Raw genomic sequence first — 20513 nt, forward strand, 5'->3', positions numbered from 1 at the left:
TGGGCCAAGGGCTGCAGAGAAGGTCGCCTTTTTATTTAAATATTTTGATGATACACATACAAATACAACGTTTCTCCTGTAGGACAAATGTAAAAACTAATACAAATCACTCTTTCAGGAACAAAGAAAATCATTTAGAAAATGTGGTGACTTTATATATAGGAGACATGTTAGGTTTTTTAAGCCTGTCTGAGGAGGAAACTTAAGACCAAGTTTTGTTTGGCGTACATAGATCACATTCACATTTTCACACAGTAGTGATATTCTTGTTGCAGACTTGGCAAAAAATAACTACTAAGTCTATAATGAAAAAAAAAGCAAAAACAACTAGTACGTAGAGAATAAAAAATTTATAGCATGGAGCAGTGACCTTCATTTTGGCCACAGGCTTATGGTGTCTAAAAATATTTGCCTTTTATTCATACACATCAGTGGGAGTAAAAAAGTATAAACCTTTTGCATAACACATTTTTAGAAGTGTGCCACAAAATGAATTTTTAGAGATTCATTTTCCTAGTAAATATATTAAAAATTCATGAAATCACAGCCTTTAAAATTTATGGAAATTATTTTGTTGTGGAGGATATTTATATAATTGATTACTGATATGCACTTATACTTTGAAACCTGAAGTGGATCATTTCTTCAGGGAGCAATAAAAATACTCTATTTATTTGGCCAAAACACCCAAATCACTTTTCAGAAAGAAAGGCATGATGTACAAATTCAGGTCAGCTATACAATATTTAATATTCCATGTAGTAAGTCATGACCAGCTAGTCAATGACTTTGAGATATGGAATAAATCATAATTTCAAACTCATAATTATAGAAATTATAGGGTCTTTCAGTATTTTTTGCAAGTATAGATAAAAGAGTAGCTTCTAAAATTCAGTTTAATTCTACAAATATTGATTTGGCACCCATGGTAGGCACTGAGGATTTATAGCAGTGAAAAGGGTTCTTACCACCGTGTATATAGTTAATTTAGATGTACTAAATTAGAAGATAATGTATCCTGAGTTTTTTAATAGTATATTATTCCTATAAAAAATAAAGTGATTTTATATTTATGAATTTCGCCCTGAATTATTCTACTGAATTTGAAGTATTTAATATTTTCATGATTATTGAGTGACAAAGGGAAGGTATAATGCTATTTTTGAGGTCATACAACACACGCACACACACATACTCAGAGTCCAATGCACACACACACACACAGTTACGTGCACAGAAACACACAATGTGTGTTCTTACCGTGTCAGTGTTCCAAAATTCAATTAACCTTACGTGGATTGAAGGGCCTCTAGTTTTAAGGAAATCAAACAAGCCAAACGGGTCACTCAAACTGTGCATGTATCTTTGGATAATTAAGTTGTTGATAATCTTCTAGGTGCAGGAACGTATGGAATACAGAACAGCAATGTTAAATGTTAACATGGTAGGCAAAGAGGCCCACTCAGTTTCATGGGGGGCTCTATCGGATGGCTCATGAACTGGACATTTTGTTAATTTGATAAAATTCTTAGAAACCAGATTTACTCTCTATTTAACTTGTTTTGTGAGTACTGTGAGTACTGTGAGTACTGTGAGTATTGTTCGGCCATAAGTCACTCAAAGGCACCTAAGTCACAGCATCATCATCGTGCCCCCTCAGTAAGCCCTGGGGCATTTCTGAATTGCACTCCTAGAAGCTGACAGTGAGGTTCTCTGCATATTAGTGACTGAGAAAAATTTGCAGCCCAAGGTATATGTGCCTCTTACATCTGTAAGGCTCGTGAAAAGCCAGGTCCTTTGAAAACATGAAATGAGTCACTGCTAGCTAAACTCTGGGGCAGTGTGTGGTTAGGAGAAGGACTGCTGGACTGTGCCAGGCTTGGAGACCCTGGTGGAAGATGTGGTTATCGTATAATTAGAATGACTAGACTCCTCGAAGCCCGAGTCTGGCACAGGGCCCGGGACTCCAGCTCCAGAAACCACAGTCTTTTTGGCCATTACAGAGGTTTCGGCAGGAATCTGGTAATTAGATTGCAGAGTGGAAGCTGGTGACAGCACTCTTTCCGTCACTGTCACGTTCTGTCCTACGGCTACACTGCGCGCGGCCAGAGGGGGCTGCACACTGGAGCTGGGGGCGAGGAAGCGCTCTCTTTCCCGCACCATAACATAGTGTGCATCGGGCAAGTGCGGGGTGCCCTCCAGGGGGCCGGGTGAGCCCCCGTGAGGCTGGATGACTCTCTCGGTAACCACGATGCTACCCTCACTAGCGTACTGCTGCTCTCCCAAGGGGGACGCCGGGGCATAGACCCGCTCCGTCACCATCAGGCCTTCGGACCGTCTGGGGTCCAGGACCACACTGCTCAGTGGCACCGTGGAGCCTGTGGCATAGGAAGTTTCTGTCACTATCACGTTACCAGAAGCCAATGGATCTGAAAGTGGTGCAGCTACCTTTTGAGCCTGCCTAGAAGACATGGATTTTTCAGTGATTATTTCCTGAGTGACTTTCTCTGTGTTTGCTTCATGCAAAGGTTTTGGAACTTGAAAGCTGCTACCAGAGGGATAAGTATTCTCGGAATTAACCCTGGTTTGCTCATAGAATGAATGTGAAGCTGCCTTCATGTCTGTTTCTCTCACAGGTTTTGGCCTCTGCTCGATTTCCATATCCATCTCTATATTTTGACCCAAGCAAACTTCAGCGAGTGTCTTGAATTTCAATCCTAAGTCATCTAAGAAGCTGTCATCTAGCTCTCCTTCAATAAAACTGCAACAGCCAATGGAACCCTGGAGAGAGTCCGTTTCTTCCTGAGAGTAAACCAGAAGGCAATCTTTGGCTGCGTGAATGTCATCTTCCTCGGTATAAGAGGCAGCTTTCTAAAACGGAAAGAAAAACAGGCATATAATGAGTGACGCACTTCCTTTAAGAACAAGACTCTAGATTCCTGCTCAAAATGTTTAACCTCGGTCTTGTAGTTAGACAAGAAACACCAGAGAAACACAAATTGAAGGACATCCTACAACAGGACTGGCCTGTACTCTTAAAAAAAATATATCATGAAAGATGAGAAAGGCAGAGGGCACTGTTTCAGGTTAAAGGAGACAGAAGTGTCATGACAACTAAATGGAAAGCAGGGCCCTAGACGGGAAAAACAGCGGCTATAACAGACATTATTGGGATAACTGGCTAAACTGAAATACGCAATGTGTCACTGTTCAATCTCTGTACTGTGGTAATGTAAGAGGACGTGTGTGGGGGTGTGTGGGTGTGTGGGTGTGTCTGTGAGAGAGAGAGAGAGAGAGTGACAGAGGGACGAGGGAGGGAGGGAGAAAAGGCAAAAAGCAAATGTGGCAAAATGTTAATATTTGGGTAATCCAGGTAAAGAGTATATAGGAGTTCAAACTTTCTATTATTCTTGCAAATTTTCTGATGAGTTTGAAGTGATTTCCAAATTAAAAGCTGAGCACACATACATAATCAGGACTGGTTCATGCATGATTAGAGCAGAGAGGGAAAAAGATACTGAAATAAAACAGGGCACCAGAGTGGAGCCTGGCAGTGAGATAGGAAATGGACGAGAAGTGCTCTTCCTTGACACTGACCAAATCACCATTTCCCCGTCTACCTGGGGGCGGGCAGATGGTATGAAAGAAGGGAGGATGGGAGGGAACGGAAAGTGGGAAAGCACTCAGGTAATTTGCAGCCATGCAGAAGGGAGGGGACAGAAATAAACTGGCCTCTATGGAAGCCCATCCCTTCACTCCTCTCAAGGGTCCTTCAGGTCCCTAGCAATCTGACTCTGCCCATCCCATTCCCAGGCATGACCTGGTTCTCAAGAGAAGCTTCTAATTCCTAATCCCAGGCATGAGCTTTCTGACTGCATCCCATCATCTTTCCTGCAACTTTCCTTCTAATTTTTTATGAACCACCTCAATAGTGAACCAAGTACTTGCCTTCAAAAGAAAACACTTAAACGGACATAACAGATGGTGTTTTTTAGGTCATATAGTCTCTCCCCTCCCACCCTACCCGGCACATCTCTATCAAGTCCGCTCCTGCAGAGGGACAGCACTTTCTGACCCACTGACATCAGCCTGGTCATGTGACTCGCTTTGGCCAATGAAATGTGAGTGGGAAAAGGCAGTGGCTTTGGGGGTCATTGCCAGGTTTGGCATTGCTCTGTTCCCTGTGCCCCAAGGATGCCAGCTTCCTGGGCACAAGCTGTGCTCTCAGCACACATCTTGGAATGCGGACCACATGGAGCAGAGCAGAGCTGCATCGAGGGGCAAAAGCATGAATGTGGGAAATATGCCCTGGCGAGAAGCAAGATCGTGGGGTCATTTGTTGTCACCACATAACTGAGCTGACTGACTGACCCAGTGGGTCACACCTCTCCTTTCTCATTGCCTGTAAGCCTTCTCTTAACGAAAGGAACAATGTCCCATTTAGATCCAAGAAAATGATTACCCTAATAACATCACGTTCACATAGAAATGTACCCCCCCCTTTCCCCACCAATACATAAAACCCAACACTTACTTCAGTGAAATAACTTCTTAAGAATTCCTCGTTCACTGCCACCGCAGCTGCTCGAGCTCCGGCCACTTCTCTAGAAGCCGCTGCGGCTCTCGTGGTCCGAAGGGTTTCCGTGGTCATCAAGGCTCCTGTTGTCCCTGTAACCTGGGTGGCCCCCCCTGAGACGAGGCTTCTGTATTCTTCCCATCGGCCGTCCACCTCGGACATCTCATGCTGCCCTTTGATAAAGGAAGCGGAGCTGCTTCCTTTCACGGTAGCATCCTTGGTTGTCACAGCTCCTGTCCCACCACCTACAGCTGCACTGTCTCTGTGGTCTGCCCCTAGAAGAGGCACCACTGCCTGTGAGAGCAAACACAGCCGAGTCCCGGACGGTCAGTACGCTTGGTAGAAGGACCTGAGCTAAGTGAGCGTATGCAGGGAATAAGATATTTCCGCAGAGGCCAATTAGGAAAACTTTGCTTGAATGACTGCTGTTTGAGTCTTCTGAAGATCTCCGCTCTACCTTCTGGTTTTGTTAGCTGATTTTAATCCAAGGAGAAAGCAAAAAACTTTAAAGTATGGTCTCAGCCCATTCACTCTACTGGCACCAGTGGCATTTCAACTTTCCTCTAGAGTTTGATGCCTTCTTTTACGGTTCTACAACACTTATTTTGTTTTATATTCTGGACACATGGCTGCCCCAAATAAAGACTACCTTTCCCAGCCTCCGTTGCTGCTAGACTAAGTTCCGGCTAATGGGATTTCAAGTGGAAATGGTGCATGCAACTTCTGGGACGTGTTCTTAAAAAGTGGTTCCTCATTTTTCTTCCATCTGCAGGCTGGAATGTGGGATGGTAGCTGGTGTCTGGAGGGTGGGGCCAGCAGGAGAGTGAACTCCTCCATGGAGGAACAGGAGAGAGGAGGAGCCTGGGGCCATGCCATGGAGGAATCATCACATTGGTCCCAAACGGCCCATGTTTATATTTAAGCCACTGTTACTCTGAGTTCTCTGACACTTGATACTAAATCATATCTTATTAGGCAGGATGCTTATGGCAGATGATGATGAAGGGACCCCCGGGTGAAGATGCAATAGAGAGATGATGGGAGATGGCTATTAAGTAGGTAGGGGAGGGGATTTTGCAACATTTTACAACTGTCATGGGGGTTGTGGGTGCCCCTCTGCCGGCCCTATGCATCGCGTGGAATGGAAATGGAGAAGCACCTGGCTGTGGAAGACAACCATTTAATATCAGGACAAACATTTCTACCTAAATCCCTACACACTCTTCCTCTCTTTAACCTTTTTTCTACATTCTCGGTGTCACTACCCGATGCTTCTTCTACATTCTCTGTAACTTAGGACCTGTCAGGGTAGAGCAAAACCACCTCAACTCTGTCCTGGCAACAAATACAAAGTAAGTTGTTATTCGAGCCCTGTGTTTAACGAAGGCATGTGAATGAAATCTGTAGTAATCACTTTACTCTCTCATGACCTAAGGTGTTAGAAACACTTCCCAAGGCCCCTTTAAAGCAGAAAAGAAGACATGTTCTGTTGACATCTGATTATCTGACCTTGTCTTCAGGTGGTGCCCCTTCGTTGTTCCAAGGATGCAGCATCTCTATGGTACCAGGGATGGGGGTAAAGTGTTTGGCACCCTTCCCACAATGGCACATCAGTAGTAGAAGTGGTACAACTGGACAGAAACAAAATTGAGTACAGAGAAGGTTAGTCTCGACAGATTTTCAAATTTATGTTGCGTAATTTTGGAATTTGCGTATCTCTTCCTGAGTTCAGTCTTCACTTATTTACAGCCCTATTTTTCTGTTTTTCTTTTCTTCCCCTGATCTAACGTCACCAAGCCTGTTTCGGGTGAGTTATACCTAAGCCTAAAGGCAGGATGAGGGAGTCTTAGGGATTCAGGGTTCTTGGCCATCACAAAGACTGTGGTCAACAAGTGGAACACCGAGACTGGATTTGATACTATCCAAATCATCAAAACCAACTTAAAGGCTTAAATTTTGGGGTTTTTTTTAAACCACTTTAATTTTTAATATGAGAAAATTCACCATCTAAAATATATACATGTGTTAAAAAAGAAATCAGAAGTCCCTAAGGGTAGAAAAGCTTTAATATATTCAAATATTCTAGAACATTAGAACTTCTATAATACTGCACCACTTTACCCTAGAGTAGAATTTGGCAGAAGGCATGACTCACTGAGGTTCCAGTTAACCTCTGAATTACCTAAGTACTATTTTCTAAAACGATTCCACATTAAAAACCTTTAGAATATATATAACATTTCATCTAGAAGTTAATAAAATTTCAGAGCTCCCTCCTTCAATTTTATTCTATCTCCAGGAGGAAGTAAAGGCCAATGCTGGCCCCTTGATCAACAGAGTAAAGAATTAACCACATCTGCAAGCAGCCCACCCCAAAGTGGCTTTTATTGACGCTCCCATGTGGCAGCTTCCAAGGAAGAGCTGACTACTCCCTAGGATCCTTTTTATGTAACAGTCACGATAGTTACTATGCGTAATGAAAAGACTGAAATCAGCCAGGGGTAATTCAACAAATGTTTATCAAGTGTCTGCCATGTGCGAGGCACCATGTTAGGTGCTGGGAAATCTGAGGTGAGAAGGCAATGCAAGGAATATCCAGGTAAAAGATGTAGTCCTGCCCACCTATAAACTTGGTAAGCTGAGACAAGTCATCACCACCATGTCTGTATTTTTACCCATTAAATGGAGATGATGGTATAAAAGTGCACTATAAACTGTTGAGTGCTGTGCATTCAATTGAACATCTACTAATGGCTTTGACAAGCTCGTCTTCTGAGACTGTAATAACTGAGGCTGCCTTGGAGGCGGTTCTCTGCCCATGAGCAGTGGTCAAGTGGACTCGTTCCACACGACCCCAGGCTGCAGTCTTCTGTTCTTCAGTGAAAGGAAACCCAAGGTCGTTGGAGGGTGTGCAGGGAGGGCAGGGCTGGTTGTCACTGTTGGGAAACATACAAGTGCTCAGAGGGTCTGGCTCCTGTTGGTGCAGGTGAAGGGGCAAGCCAAGCAGAGGGTCTGGGGAGGTGGAGCTCTGACAAGATGAATGTGAAAAGCAAGGATCGATGGGAAAAAGATGAGTTTGTAAAATAACCTTGTAACCATAATCTAAATGCATGCAACAAATCTTTTCTGACAGCTTTCTATGCACAAGGTGCTGTTCGCGGCACTGGGTATGGAAGAACAGACGACATCCCTCCCTCACGCAGAGCTTATCAAAATGGAGACACCAAAAAGGTTTAGGTTAAAAGGTTGCTGAAGAGCATGTACAATAACCTTGGTTATTTAAATCAGGAGATGATACATTCTTATAAAACAAAATTCTGAAGAGCACTTCAATAACTTTTGGTGAATTTATCAATGATCAATCCTTGCTTCCCTACTCACCCTCAATAGCATTCTAGTGTGATTATAGAAAAACAAAAGAAATCAATGACTACTGTAGTAACAAAATACTAAAAAAAAAAATACCCTAAAAAGGCACTAACATTACTAAAAGAGCTAAAGTGTAGCTTTAAAAATACTAACATTACTAAAAGAGCTGAAGTGTAGCTTTTAAAATACTAACATTACTAAAAGAGCTGAAGTGTAGCTTTTAAAATACTTACGCAGCAAGAGCAGAAGGGCAAACATTATAAGCGCGATTGCTGCAGGCCCGAGGCCAACGGAGGAGTCATACCACATTTCTACACAGCTACCGCCTTCCACACACTTGCAGACTGTGAGTTTAAGGACCTGCTTTTCAGGGCAGCTGAAGCCTTTACTATCTGCAATCAGCAAGCGAATGTCACTCCTCCCAAGCGTTGGTTCCTTTTGTTGCAGTAGCACGCTGGTACCTGCAAGGACAAGATAAAAAAGGAAATAAAAATGAGTGATTACCAAGGAAGGGCAAGATTAAATTACAGAAACATTCTTTTTTAAAATTTATTGAGATATAGGGACTTCCCTGGTGGCGCAGTTTTTAAGGAACCTCCATAGTGTTCTCCATAGTGGCTGTATCAATTTACTTTCCCACCAACAGTGCAGGAGGGTTCCCTTTTCTCCACACCCTCTCCAGCATTTGTTGTTTGTAGGTTTTCTGATGATGCCCATTCTAACTGGTGGGAGGTGATGCCTCATTGTAGTCTGCCTGCCAGTGCAGGGGACATGGGTTTGAGCCCTGGTCTGGGAAGATCCCACATGCCACGGATCAACTAAGCCCATGCGCCACAACTACTGAGCCTGCGCTCTAGAGTCCATGAGCCGTAACTAATGAGCCCTCTTGCCACCACTACTGAAGCCAGCGTGCCTAGATCCTGCGCTCCGAAACAAGAGAAGCCACCGCAATGAGAAGCCCACGCACCGCAACGAAGAGTAGACCCACTCACCGCAACTAGAGAAAGCCCGTGCGCAGCAACAAAGACCCCACACAGCCAAAAATAAATAAATTAATTAATTAAAAAAAATTTATTGAGGTATAGTTGATTATATTATATAAGTTTTAGGTGTACAACACAGTGATTCACAAGTTTTAAAGGTTATACTCCATTTATAGTTATTATAAAATATTGGCTATATTCCCTGTGGTGTACAATATATCCTTGTAGCTTATTTATTGTACCTCTTAATCCCCTACCCCTATCTTGTTCCTCCCCACTTCCTTCTCCCCAGTGGTAACCACTAGTTTGTTCTCTACATCTGTGAGTCTACAGAAACATTCTTTAATAGCTAATCATTGTTAGCTCCAGTTAGAAGCTTTATTATTTCATAACTTCTCTATTGAATTCACACTGTGTGCTTGATGAAACTAGTCCACATATGCAGGTGAATAGCAAAGGATCAGATCTGGACATACCTTCCTTTTATGATGACTAATGTTAACAAATTTGTGTGGTTTACCAGATGCTAGGAACTCTTCCATTACTGGGATACAGTGACAAACAAGTGGAAAGTTAAATGACATTTCCATCGAATGACCCTTATTTTACTATTTCTTTTTTTTAATATGTATTTATTTATTTATTTTGGCTGTGCTGGGTCTTAGTTGCAGCACCAGGATTTTCGTTGCGGCATGAGGGCTCTTAGTTGCGGCATGTGGGATCTAGTTCCCGGGCTAGGGATTGAACCCTGGCCCCCTGCATTGGGAGTGCGGAGTCTTACTCACTGGGCCAACAGGGAAGTCCCCATATTTTACTATTTCTTAAAAGAACTTTATTAAGGCAATTTTCAAACAGATGTAATCCAGGAAAGCGCATAATTAACTCCCATGGTACCCATCTCCAGCTTTAATAATTTTCAACAATGGGCCAATCTTGTTTCATCCAGTCCCATCCTTTTTGTTCCCAACATTGTATATTTGAAATTTTTCAAATTTCACTGTATATATGAAAACCTGAAAGACTATTACAATGAATATTGATAAACCCTTCATAAATTGTTTACATTTTACAACAATACTTTCTACATGCACACTTTTTTCCCCCTGAACTATTTCAAGGTAAGTTGCAGATCTCATGACGTTCTTCAGCATAAATCTAAGACCAAAGGATATTAACCCTCTCAAGAAATTCATTCTTGATATAATAATATATTTAATATATGACCCATATTCAAACTTTTCAACTGTTGTAAAAACGCCCTTGACAGTTCTCGCTCTTACTCTCTCTGGCTTTTGTTTTTTGTTTTTTTATGATCCTGGATCCAGTAAAAGATTATGCCCTGCATTTAGCTGTCACCTTAGTCTCTATTAATAATCTATAACAGTCCTAACTTCCTTTTGGCCTTTCAAGACTTTGACCTTTTTGAAGTCCACTTATTTTAAAGGATTTTCCACAGTTTGAATTTGTCTGACTGTTTCCTCATGATTGGATTCAGGCTACACATTTTTGGCAAGAATATTACACAGAAAGTGTTGTTTAAATGACCTTTTATCTTATTTTTTTAAAAATGTGACTGGTGGTTATTTAAGAAATTTTCTTTCAACATGAATAAAAATAATGACCAGTTTTCCCATGAGTAAAAATAACGATCAGTAAGAATAGCTTAAAACTTTTTCTAATATATGTATAACATTTATTAAAAAATAATTTACTTGCAAGGCAAAGGTGGATGAATACAAAGATAAAAAATGAGGTGTTTGGGAGGTTTTTTTGTTTTATTTACTTATTTTTGGAAGTAAGAGACATCCTCTTCTCATTTTAAGGTCCATATTTTATGGAATTTGATCTCCAGAGCTAGAACTATACTTATTAAATCATCCCCAAAGCTCTGGAGAACTGAGGAAAGCATCTAGTCATTCATTTAAGGAATATGAGCTTATTAAAAGAAGTATAGGAAAACATGGCCTGGAAGAATATAACTAAATTCATGATTGGCTCTGAGGGGAAAGATGGAAAGGGGAGGAAGGGCACAAAGGGGACTTCTACTTTGTCAGTGATCGTTAAAAAAAAAGGCCTGACTCAAATGCGACAAATTGTTAATATTCTTTTAATTCTAGGTGGGAGGTACAAAGGTATCTGCCTTATTAAGTCTCTGTAATTTTCTGTACTTAAAACATTTCCCAAATAAATAAAACAGTTAGGAGCTATTTATTATCATGACAGTTGGTCGATCATCTCATTATACAGCCAAGGAGAAAAAAGCCTGGGTTACAGAACCCTATCTCTCTCAATTGTCTAGATATATACAGTATAAGCTCAGTGACTTCTTGTTATAACACTCTAACATGTATGTGTATCCTAAGGAGTTTTATGTTTCTAGGGCTAGGAAAAAATTCAAGAGCCCATCAAATTCAAACATCTTTATCTTCAGACAGAAAATCCACTGTGTATCTGGAAAGGCAACAGAGCATAAAGGTAGTGAGTAGAGACTCCACAGCTAGAGTGCTTGGGTTCAAATACTAATTCCAGCTCTTCAACTAGCTGTAACTTTGAGAATGTTAGTTAAACTTTCTGCACCTTTGTTTCCTCATCTGTAAAATGTTGATGACGGTAATGCCAAACTTCTAGGGTTGTTAATATTAGTAAAGTGCTTAGACCAATGCCTGGCATTTCCTAAACATCACGTTTCTTAGATAAAAATAAGTTAAGTCTTGGAATCTCAGCAAGTTCAATGCAAAACACATTTACTATCTTAGTCAAAGAAAGTGCAAACTCCAATCAAGCAGTCAGCCTAGGTGGGAGTCCCAGACTGCTGTGAGTACAAAATGAGATAATGTGAGCCAGGGGACCAACCCTGTCATGAGTCTTGAGGCCTGTGACTTAATTACCATAAGAAGAACCATCTGGATGTTTGCATCCCAGGGCTCATGCTAGTTGAAAACTTGATCTTAAGTAACCTCAATTAATCAAGATGGTGATTGTCACCCTTACTGGGGAGACCACTTGAGTTAACCAACAATATAACTATCTTTTGCAAGTGAGTACATAAACCCTAAGAAGATTCAGAATTAAGTATAGGAATATTTAAACAAACTAAAGACTTAGTTTTAATATTTTTGCATTGTAAAGAAATTATTTGCATTTGCTATTACATTTATACACTTGTAATATTTTAAGGACAATTAGCCCTATTAACGTGACAGCTTTGTAACTCCAATTTAAAATGTGTAATTATATTACTAATTTAGATTTATGGTTTTAGGTTGAAATATCACTGGTTTGTTCAGTATTGGACCATTGAAGAGGATTTCAGGTTTGATGTATTTATAAGTTAAATTTACTGGAACTTTAGAGTATAGGAATCACAAGAAAGTTTTATTTGTTCATTCAGATCATTGAAATACATAAAAAGGATGCCAAATATACTAAATTTATAAATATATTGAAATGTTAAAGGTGTTTAATTTGTAAATTGGACCAAACATGATTCAAAGCCTCTTAAAATGACTGTAAAATTTGCTAAGCCTAAGAAAACAATAAACTTAAAAGTTAAGAAAAATTGGGGTATTACATTTAAAACTTTTCTGAAACGAGCACTACCTGTTTAAGACAAAAAGAGTCTTCTGGATAGATTTTTCTACATTTGAAACCACCTTGAAGGAAGCCAATAGAGCACGTCAATAAGGGGGTATGTCCCAAGATACGGATCTATGCACACGTCCTCTTGGCATGGGGGCCAAGGGGACAGACAGACTCCTTTCCATGTTTTGTCCATCACTTACCAGCTTTGTGACTTCAAACAAGCTATCTAACTCTAGTTAAGCCAAAGCTTCCTCAGCTGTAATCAGGGAATAATGTTATGGGGTAAGAAGTAAACAAGATAATGCATATGAAGGGATAGCAGAGTGCCTGGCACATGGTATATGTTCGGTAAGAGTTATTTTTAATGGAATCATCGTTACCGTACATCAAGAGTTTTAGAAGGCACCTACTCTGATTGCTGTGCTTAGAAAGGAAATATTCCTCAGCTTATGAGACAACTACTTCAAGAGCGATTTGGAGAATACCCAGTTACCTTAAAGATATTAGATATCTATTCTCCTTCACTCTCTCCAAATAGGGTATTTATTATTAGGCAGATCAAAGACACTATGCCTGAGGTTCAGATCCGCATTTTATAAACTCAATTGTATTGGAAATATAATTCATGCAAAGAAAAAAGCCTGTATTATAAGGATTTTAGATTTCTATCATGTTTAAACATACAGTCCAGTGATTTTGCTCACTTTCTCGGCTTACTATTTTCCACCTTTCTGCCATTCCAGCTGGTTTGTCAATGACAGAGAAACTGAAAGGCCAGCTGTTTTGGGGTCCGTCCAGGTCCTCTGCGGTCACGTTCACATATTGCACGTCATCACAGACCGTCTGCACAGCGTCGACCAGTGTGGGACAATTGTCATTGATGTCTTCAACCATGATAGTAATAGTGCCAGTGATGGTTTTTCTAGGATATTCTTAAAAATAAGAAAAAGATAATGTATATTCTGGTTATACTGCTCATATGGACATAGTTTGAATTCTCTTGCCAATTTGGTAAGGAGAAGGTAGTAACCAAATTAGGATGCTTTCTATCTTAGATATGTTTTCATATTCAGATCAAGTAATATCTTTTAATCCACTAAATAAGTAGAAATGTGACGGTTAACCCATTTGGCCTTCCTACAAGATCAAAACAAAGGTCTCTGATGCTGTAAAATAAAATCTAAATGCACATAACCAAGAAAAAATATCTATTTAATAACTTACCTTCTGTCATAGCCAAAATCTTTGCAGTGTATGTACCATTTTGGACATATCTGGATTCATAATCAGGAATTTTTACAAGTCTAATTTCAGAGGTGGCAGAATTCACAGAGATCCAATTGTCTATATCTTCAAATTTGGCATATCTGTTAGAAAGCAGACAAAATTAATTTTGAGTTCTGGATAAAATGAGACTATCTACAACTCTTTTAAGCTTAATTTCTGCTTTATTATATATGTTCTTATCCCAGGCATTAGTTTGGAATGTTTTCAAATTTCTTGAAACTATCCTAAAAGCCCCTCTGTTTACTGTGTATCACACCTACTTTGGACCCTTCCTTATTTCTGTAACATACCCAAGACATACGTGCAAGGGCAACGCCCTTGCCTACTCACCCGGGAGGTTTACGAGTTGCTCTTCAGTCTGTCTTACAGCTTTCAATCTAGTTTTCCTTAAATTTGGAGTTAACCTTGGAGGATAACTTAGTCACCCAACAAGAACTCGTGGAGAAAAGCAGTTTTACAGTCTATTATTTATTAGCATATTATTAATATTTAAAAATATCAATTTAAAAAAATCAATGACTGCCTTAAATGGAAGTACTTTAAATTTTGGGATATTGTTGATTGTTCAGAGCAATAGGCTTCTTTCAGTTAGAAATGGTTAAAAGTGAAAACAATGCTGATAAGGTGATTTCTGGGTTTATTCCTTCAAAGCAAAGGAGAATTAGTGCAAAAAGAGACAGCTTTGGGAAGGCAAGGAGAACATTCATAGTACATTTTCAGAAATATATGTAATTTAATACCATCGAGTTTAAAATGTATCCAAATACAAATATAAGCCAAACATATGAGAATTTGATTCAACCAATCATATTAATGATTTATTTTCTATTAAGTGGCTGTTTAGGCATACAAAAATGAGGGGCTAATATATGGCAATATTTGTTTATAGTGACTATTTAAAAAAATTTCAATTATACACTCGAACTAAATTTTCCTGTCTTTTAATATTTATAACAGTAAATGATGATACATTTGGATTTTCACAAATATTTCTGAATTTCATGGCTGGAATTTTAAAGCTTGAACTTAGCTGCTGTCAATGTTTTCCCACATAATGCTTATAACAAAGACAAAGTTAAAGTAATAAGAATCACATTGCACAATGGAATGTTTTGTGTGGTCTCATTTAAGGGATTTTCTGTTTTCTATTGTGAAAACTAGACACCATTCAAAGTAGGATAGCAGCTCACATGTCATGTCAAATATCCATAACAACTGATGCATATGAATAATCAATAAAAGAGTAAATTATGACAAAGTCAAGAGAGTGATCCTTCTGCTGTCCTTATCAACATTTCTAAATTAGGCGAATACTGGAAAATGATTTCACTTAGCTGTGCCTCTCATTCCTTATCTGTAAAATAGTAGGTTTAAATTAATCTTTAAGATCATTCTTATTCTAAAGTTCTGTAAGTGTATGCTAAAAATAAAATACTTTTGAGGAGTAAAGAAACATGGTTCATTATTTTTCAAGGAAGAACATATGATCTTTTGATACAGTCGTAACTCTTACTAAAAACAGCAACCAAAATTAAATAGTTAGATGGAAATAGAAGTTTCAATAGAGAGTCACAATATTATTGGAGGATAATTAATTAGAACATCTAAGCCTCTCAGGGGACAGCGTGAGGAATCATAAGGAACACTCATTCTCAATTCTGGGGATTTAGGTGGGGACTGCCTTCTTAAGTTTAGAGCCATGGAAATAAAAACTAGACTATAAAACTCGAGAGAAGCTGGACTGGTTCCTGAAGTTAAGGTGGGCAAAAAGGGGTCACCAAGACATTGCAGAAAACACAATGGAAGCTGTTTGTTAACATTATTTTGGAAAAAGGTCACTTGCTACTATTGGCTGATGAATTCCATGAAAAGGAGATTCACTAAAAGGAAAGAGATTGTTGAAGAGCTTCCTCCATATTCCCATTCATGCTATGGTTGGCCACGCATCTAAATACAATGTTTCATGAGTGCTGGCACCCAGGGACATAGGCTTAAGGAGAGTGAAGCAACCGACAACTCTGGCACCGACAGCAGGAAAACATAGAAGCTGTTGTGTCTTGGGTGGCAGGTGGGGATTCTTAAATTCAACCAAATAACTACAGCTAGGTAGAACTTCATAAATAATAGCTCTGTAGAGAGTCATCTTTTGATGGCATGGCTCTGAGATCTAAGATGTAAATTCTCTTTCTCTTTTTAGCCCTCTCTACCCAGAATTGTTTTGAGGTGAGCAACCCAGCGTCTGCCTCATACTCGGGTGGTGGAGGGAAGGGGATCCTGGGAAAACTCCTCTTTGCCTCTCAGTGACATGTACAACTCTAGGAAATTTAATCTATAGACCTTTGCGGGATTATAATGGCGGGCCTCGAAGGAGTGAAGTGTTAAAATTTCATTACGATTTTTGAAAATAGGCATTCAAAGTCATTTAAAATGAGGAAACAATATTCATAACTATCTCTTACTTTACACGGGCTACTTGTCCAGTGTCGCCGTCAAAAGCTTGAAATTTTCCCATTATTTGGTTTTGGCTTGATTTTTCCACGCTCTCACTAGTGTGAAATCGGATTATGCTGCTTTTAAAATAAATGCCTTCTTTCACATTTTTCACTTTGACTTTGATCGGAATGGATGTAGGCTTATATTTATTCTTAACTGATTTGTGAAAAGCTGCTTTGTTAGTGACAAAAATGCTGAAGTCAAGATTCTTCATTTCTTCATAATCTACTTCCTAGAAAGGCAAAATCAAAGGGAATATTTTTAAAAGGGAAAACAACTAGAACACACATGTGTGGTTTTAGTGTCAGATTATAGTAATTTAAAACGTGAAAAATACAGCAGTACTGAGTAGTCCAACTCTTATATTGGTACCATGTCATTAAAAAGTCTGTCAATTTTGATGTTCATAAATGTTAAGGATGTTTAGGAAGCATCCCCAATTTATTTAAGGTCAAAATCATTTAAAATGTATACATTTTTATTTTTAGCAATCTGAAGTGATTTTTTTTCCTTAATAAAAAAAAGTTAATGGACATCCAATATAAGTTAATATTCCTTAAAATGTGTTCCAGGGGTTTGTTCTGATGAAAAGGGCTACATAAGTAGCTGAAGCACTGCCAGCTCTATCCCATGGCATATCATAAAACCGAGACCTCCTGTAGAAAAAACAACTATTTAGCTTTGTTAAGCCCAGGGATTTTCAAATTTGTTTAAACAGAGAATCTAACCCCCTCCTTTTTAGCATAATGTCTATTAATATCTGGTTTGCTATTAATGCCATAAAAGATTAATCCTCCTCTAAATACTTTGATCTTTGTGAATTGTGGTATTTATTAAGTACATTTGATATAATCAGTTTATCACTCTACGCATATTTTATGTTCCAATTTGTCCATTTCCTTTTTTAAAACATTTCTATAGTATTCTACTATTTAGATACACTTAATTTACTTAGCCATTCTGTTATTAGGCATTTCAACTATTTGCAGTTAATACTGCTCTGAACGTTTTTATACAAATTATTTTTCCCCTGTTGAGCTACAGAGGGAAGAAGTACCCAGTCAAAATTTATGTAGGTCCTGTTGCTTTTTATTTCTAGTGGTCCTGACCATTTAGATGTACTGACTGACCATTTTTGCTGTTTCTTCAGTATATCATTAAATATATTACATGTGTTTACATGAATTACTACAAAGTTCACTTTTGTTTTTGGATGATTTATTACAAAATCCGTTTTCCTCTCTATAGAGTTCCGGATATATAACTTCTGCCCCCTTTATTATATGGGTCACTGTGGTGTTGGGACAATAACACAACACAAATTGACTACAGAAAAATACACTCTTTGTGACTGTAGAATCCTTGTGAAAGTTATTGTCTTTTTAAGTTGCTCTTGCACTTCACACACTTATTTTGATGGTATGAAGTATGCCGGATGAGAAATAAAATCTTTCAGCCATATGTCATTAGTATTCAAAGACCATGGAAGAACAAGACAGTGGTAAAAAAAAAAAAAATGAGCTAGGTACTAGCGACATAAAAACTGTTTCATAGTGTTTGTTATAAATAGCCAGCGTGGGGCTTCCCTGGTGGCGCAGCGGTTGAGAGTCTGCCTGCTAATGCAGGGGACATGGGTTCGAGCCCTGGTCTGGGAGGATCCCACATGCCGCGGAGCAACTAGGCCCGTGAGCCACAACTACTGAGCCTGCGCATCTGGAGCCTGTGCTCCGCAACAGGGGGGACCCGCACGCCGCGATGAAGAGTGGCCCCCGCTTGCCACAACTGGGGAGGGCCCTCCCACAGAAGCGAAGACCCAGCATAGCCAAAAATAAATAAATAAATTAATTAATTAAAATAAATAAATAAATAAATAGCCATTGTGCTCCAAAGGGAATGGAAAAATTTTCAGCATCAAGAGCAATGTATGAGGGCATATACCTCTATTTTTACAACTGTTAGCAAATTTTATCACTCCCATTTTTGCTATCTTCAATAGCATTAAAGATACTAAACTTATTTGTTAACACAGCTGAGGCTTTTTCTCATGTGATGATTCACTATCTCTGTTTCTACAGTTCAAAGTATCTATTCTTCTCCTGTATCTTTTTTAGACTGCTTTATTGAGGTATGATTTACCTACAATGAAATTTACCCATTTTAAGTGTAAAACATGAGGATGTTTCATAAGCCTATATGGTTTTGCAAATATCAAGACTGTTGGTTTTAGAACACTTCCATCACTCCCCAAAAGTTCCTTTTTGCCTATTTGTAGCCAACTCACAACCCACCCCAAGCAACCACTGATCTGTTTTCTTTATAAGCGCTTCTTGCCTTTTCTAGGAATTTCACACAAATAGAATCATACAGTACATAGTATTGTGTGTCTGTATAAAGTATGTTTTTGAGGTTCATCCACATTGTAGCATGTATCAGTACTTCATTTCTTTTTATTGCTCAAGAGTATTCCATTGTATCAATATACCACATTTTATCAGCTCACCAGTTGGTGGACATTTGGACCGTTACCAGTTTTTCATTATTATATTCATTATTATATTCATTATTATGAATACAAGCCACTATGAACACTTGCATGCAAGTTTTTTTTTTTTGTAGATGTATGTTTTTATTTTTCTTGGGTGGATACCTAGGACTAAATCATTAGGTCACTGCATAACTACTCTATGTTTAACTTTTTATAAAACTGCCAAACTGGCTGTAGCATTTAATGTTTCCACTGGCAATATATAGGAGTTCCAGTTCTATATTCTTGCTGATACTTGGTGTTGTCAGTCTTTCTTTGACTGTAGCTCATTCTAGCAGGTGTGCAGTGGTAGCTCACGTAGTCTTAATTTGCATCTTCCCTAATGACTAATGATGTTGAGTATCCTTTATGCACACATTTGCTATTTGTATATCTTCTTTATCTAACTTCCTTGTCCATTCATTTGAATGAAATCTGATTACCGCCTTTATAATTTGGAAGTGATTCTTTATACAATTGCAAAAGTAAATTTGTAATTTTCTTCATCTGTTGCTGTCATTTTAATACTAAATTTACTATTTTTTTTCATGCCCCCTTTGATAACCCCTTTTTGTGCTACCATGGTGCATTGAGGATATTTCTATTATTCATCACTAAGTGATTGTTTCTCCTTATGTGTATTACTGGCTTTTTATCTCAGGCATCTAGCATGGTTGCACCTATAATCTATGACTAAAAAGTATGCTTAGTTCTGTATAAGCAGGTAAATCTATTTCGTCTCTGATGCCATTATCCATGTATTCAGTAATCATAAAATGTGTCTTCCCTTCAAACATGAGCTAATCTTTTTCTATTTTCCTTTGCTTTACAAAAAGTAATCTAAATGCATACAGTAGCCTAATGATAAATGGTATCAATAATTATTACTATGAAACCTCAAGTTAATTTTTCTCTATTCAGTTATACATTATCATCATTCCTCTTCCTGCTATTAGGGTTTACCTACTATGCCATATATTAAGTTTTGTAAAAATGTGGAAACCTCTGGAATCAATTTTTGTCTGTGACTTAATGAAACAGTATTTGGAAAGCTGTAGCTTTGCTTTTTATTTTAAAATCTGATAAGGTAATTCTATCATAAACCATTTAAACATACACTGATATTCTTCTTTACTTATTCTGTTAGATGAAGATCCATCCTTTAAGTTTTGTTTAAGAAATTCTGTGGGAGTAAGGGTTTTAATTGTTTAAGACCCATATGCTTAATAACACTATTAAATTTTTGTTCATTGATTCAATTAAGCACACTTATAACACTGTGTTTCAAAATGTGACCCTCCTACTACTGACATTAGAAACACAAAAAGTGTAACCACTTACTAACCACAGAAATTGGGCAAGTAGGGATGGCTCTTATCTCTACAACTGTGGTGCCAGTTAACTGATTATGAAAAGTACTTGTAAATATGTGGAGCTCAAAATATATCAGTCCCCTCCTCTGGACCAAATTCTCCCATTCCAGTTTTGAACACTAAGTACTTACCTTAATAAGGGTCACGATTCCTTCATTAGTTTGAGTATCAGTTTCTATGTGGAAATAACCCCCTTCATTTCCTGATGCAAAAGTAAAATTGGCTAACCAATTATCGGAGCCTACTTCATCTGCATCGAACACTTTTATGCGTAAAACTTCTACATTGGCTTTGTTTTCTTCAACTGTTCCTTCATACTGCAAAAC

General features: G+C 38.6%; 1 protein-coding gene across 1 annotated transcript in view; it reads right to left on the reverse strand.

Moving 5' to 3' along the window:
• Nucleotides 1-12: 12 nt before the first annotated feature.
• DSG2 (desmoglein 2) overlaps nucleotides 13-20513 on the reverse strand; it is a 48571-nt gene continuing 28070 nt past the window's right edge. Inside the window, exons 8-15 of the mRNA XM_082354201.1 lie at nucleotides 20319-20504; nucleotides 16257-16522; nucleotides 13735-13877; nucleotides 13215-13442; nucleotides 8179-8406; nucleotides 6086-6207; nucleotides 4535-4870; nucleotides 13-2871 (exon numbers count right to left, since the gene is read on the reverse strand). Coding sequence (XP_082210327.1) covers nucleotides 1849-2871; nucleotides 4535-4870; nucleotides 6086-6207; nucleotides 8179-8406; nucleotides 13215-13442; nucleotides 13735-13877; nucleotides 16257-16522; nucleotides 20319-20504 — 2532 coding nt within the window. The 3' untranslated portion in view covers nucleotides 13-1848. The remainder of the gene's footprint in view (nucleotides 2872-4534; nucleotides 4871-6085; nucleotides 6208-8178; nucleotides 8407-13214; nucleotides 13443-13734; nucleotides 13878-16256; nucleotides 16523-20318; nucleotides 20505-20513) is intronic.

Source organism: Balaenoptera borealis (assembly GCF_965194805.1).
Source record: "Balaenoptera borealis genome assembly, chromosome: 14".
In the NCBI taxonomy this organism is placed as follows: domain Eukaryota; kingdom Metazoa; phylum Chordata; class Mammalia; order Artiodactyla; family Balaenopteridae; genus Balaenoptera; species Balaenoptera borealis.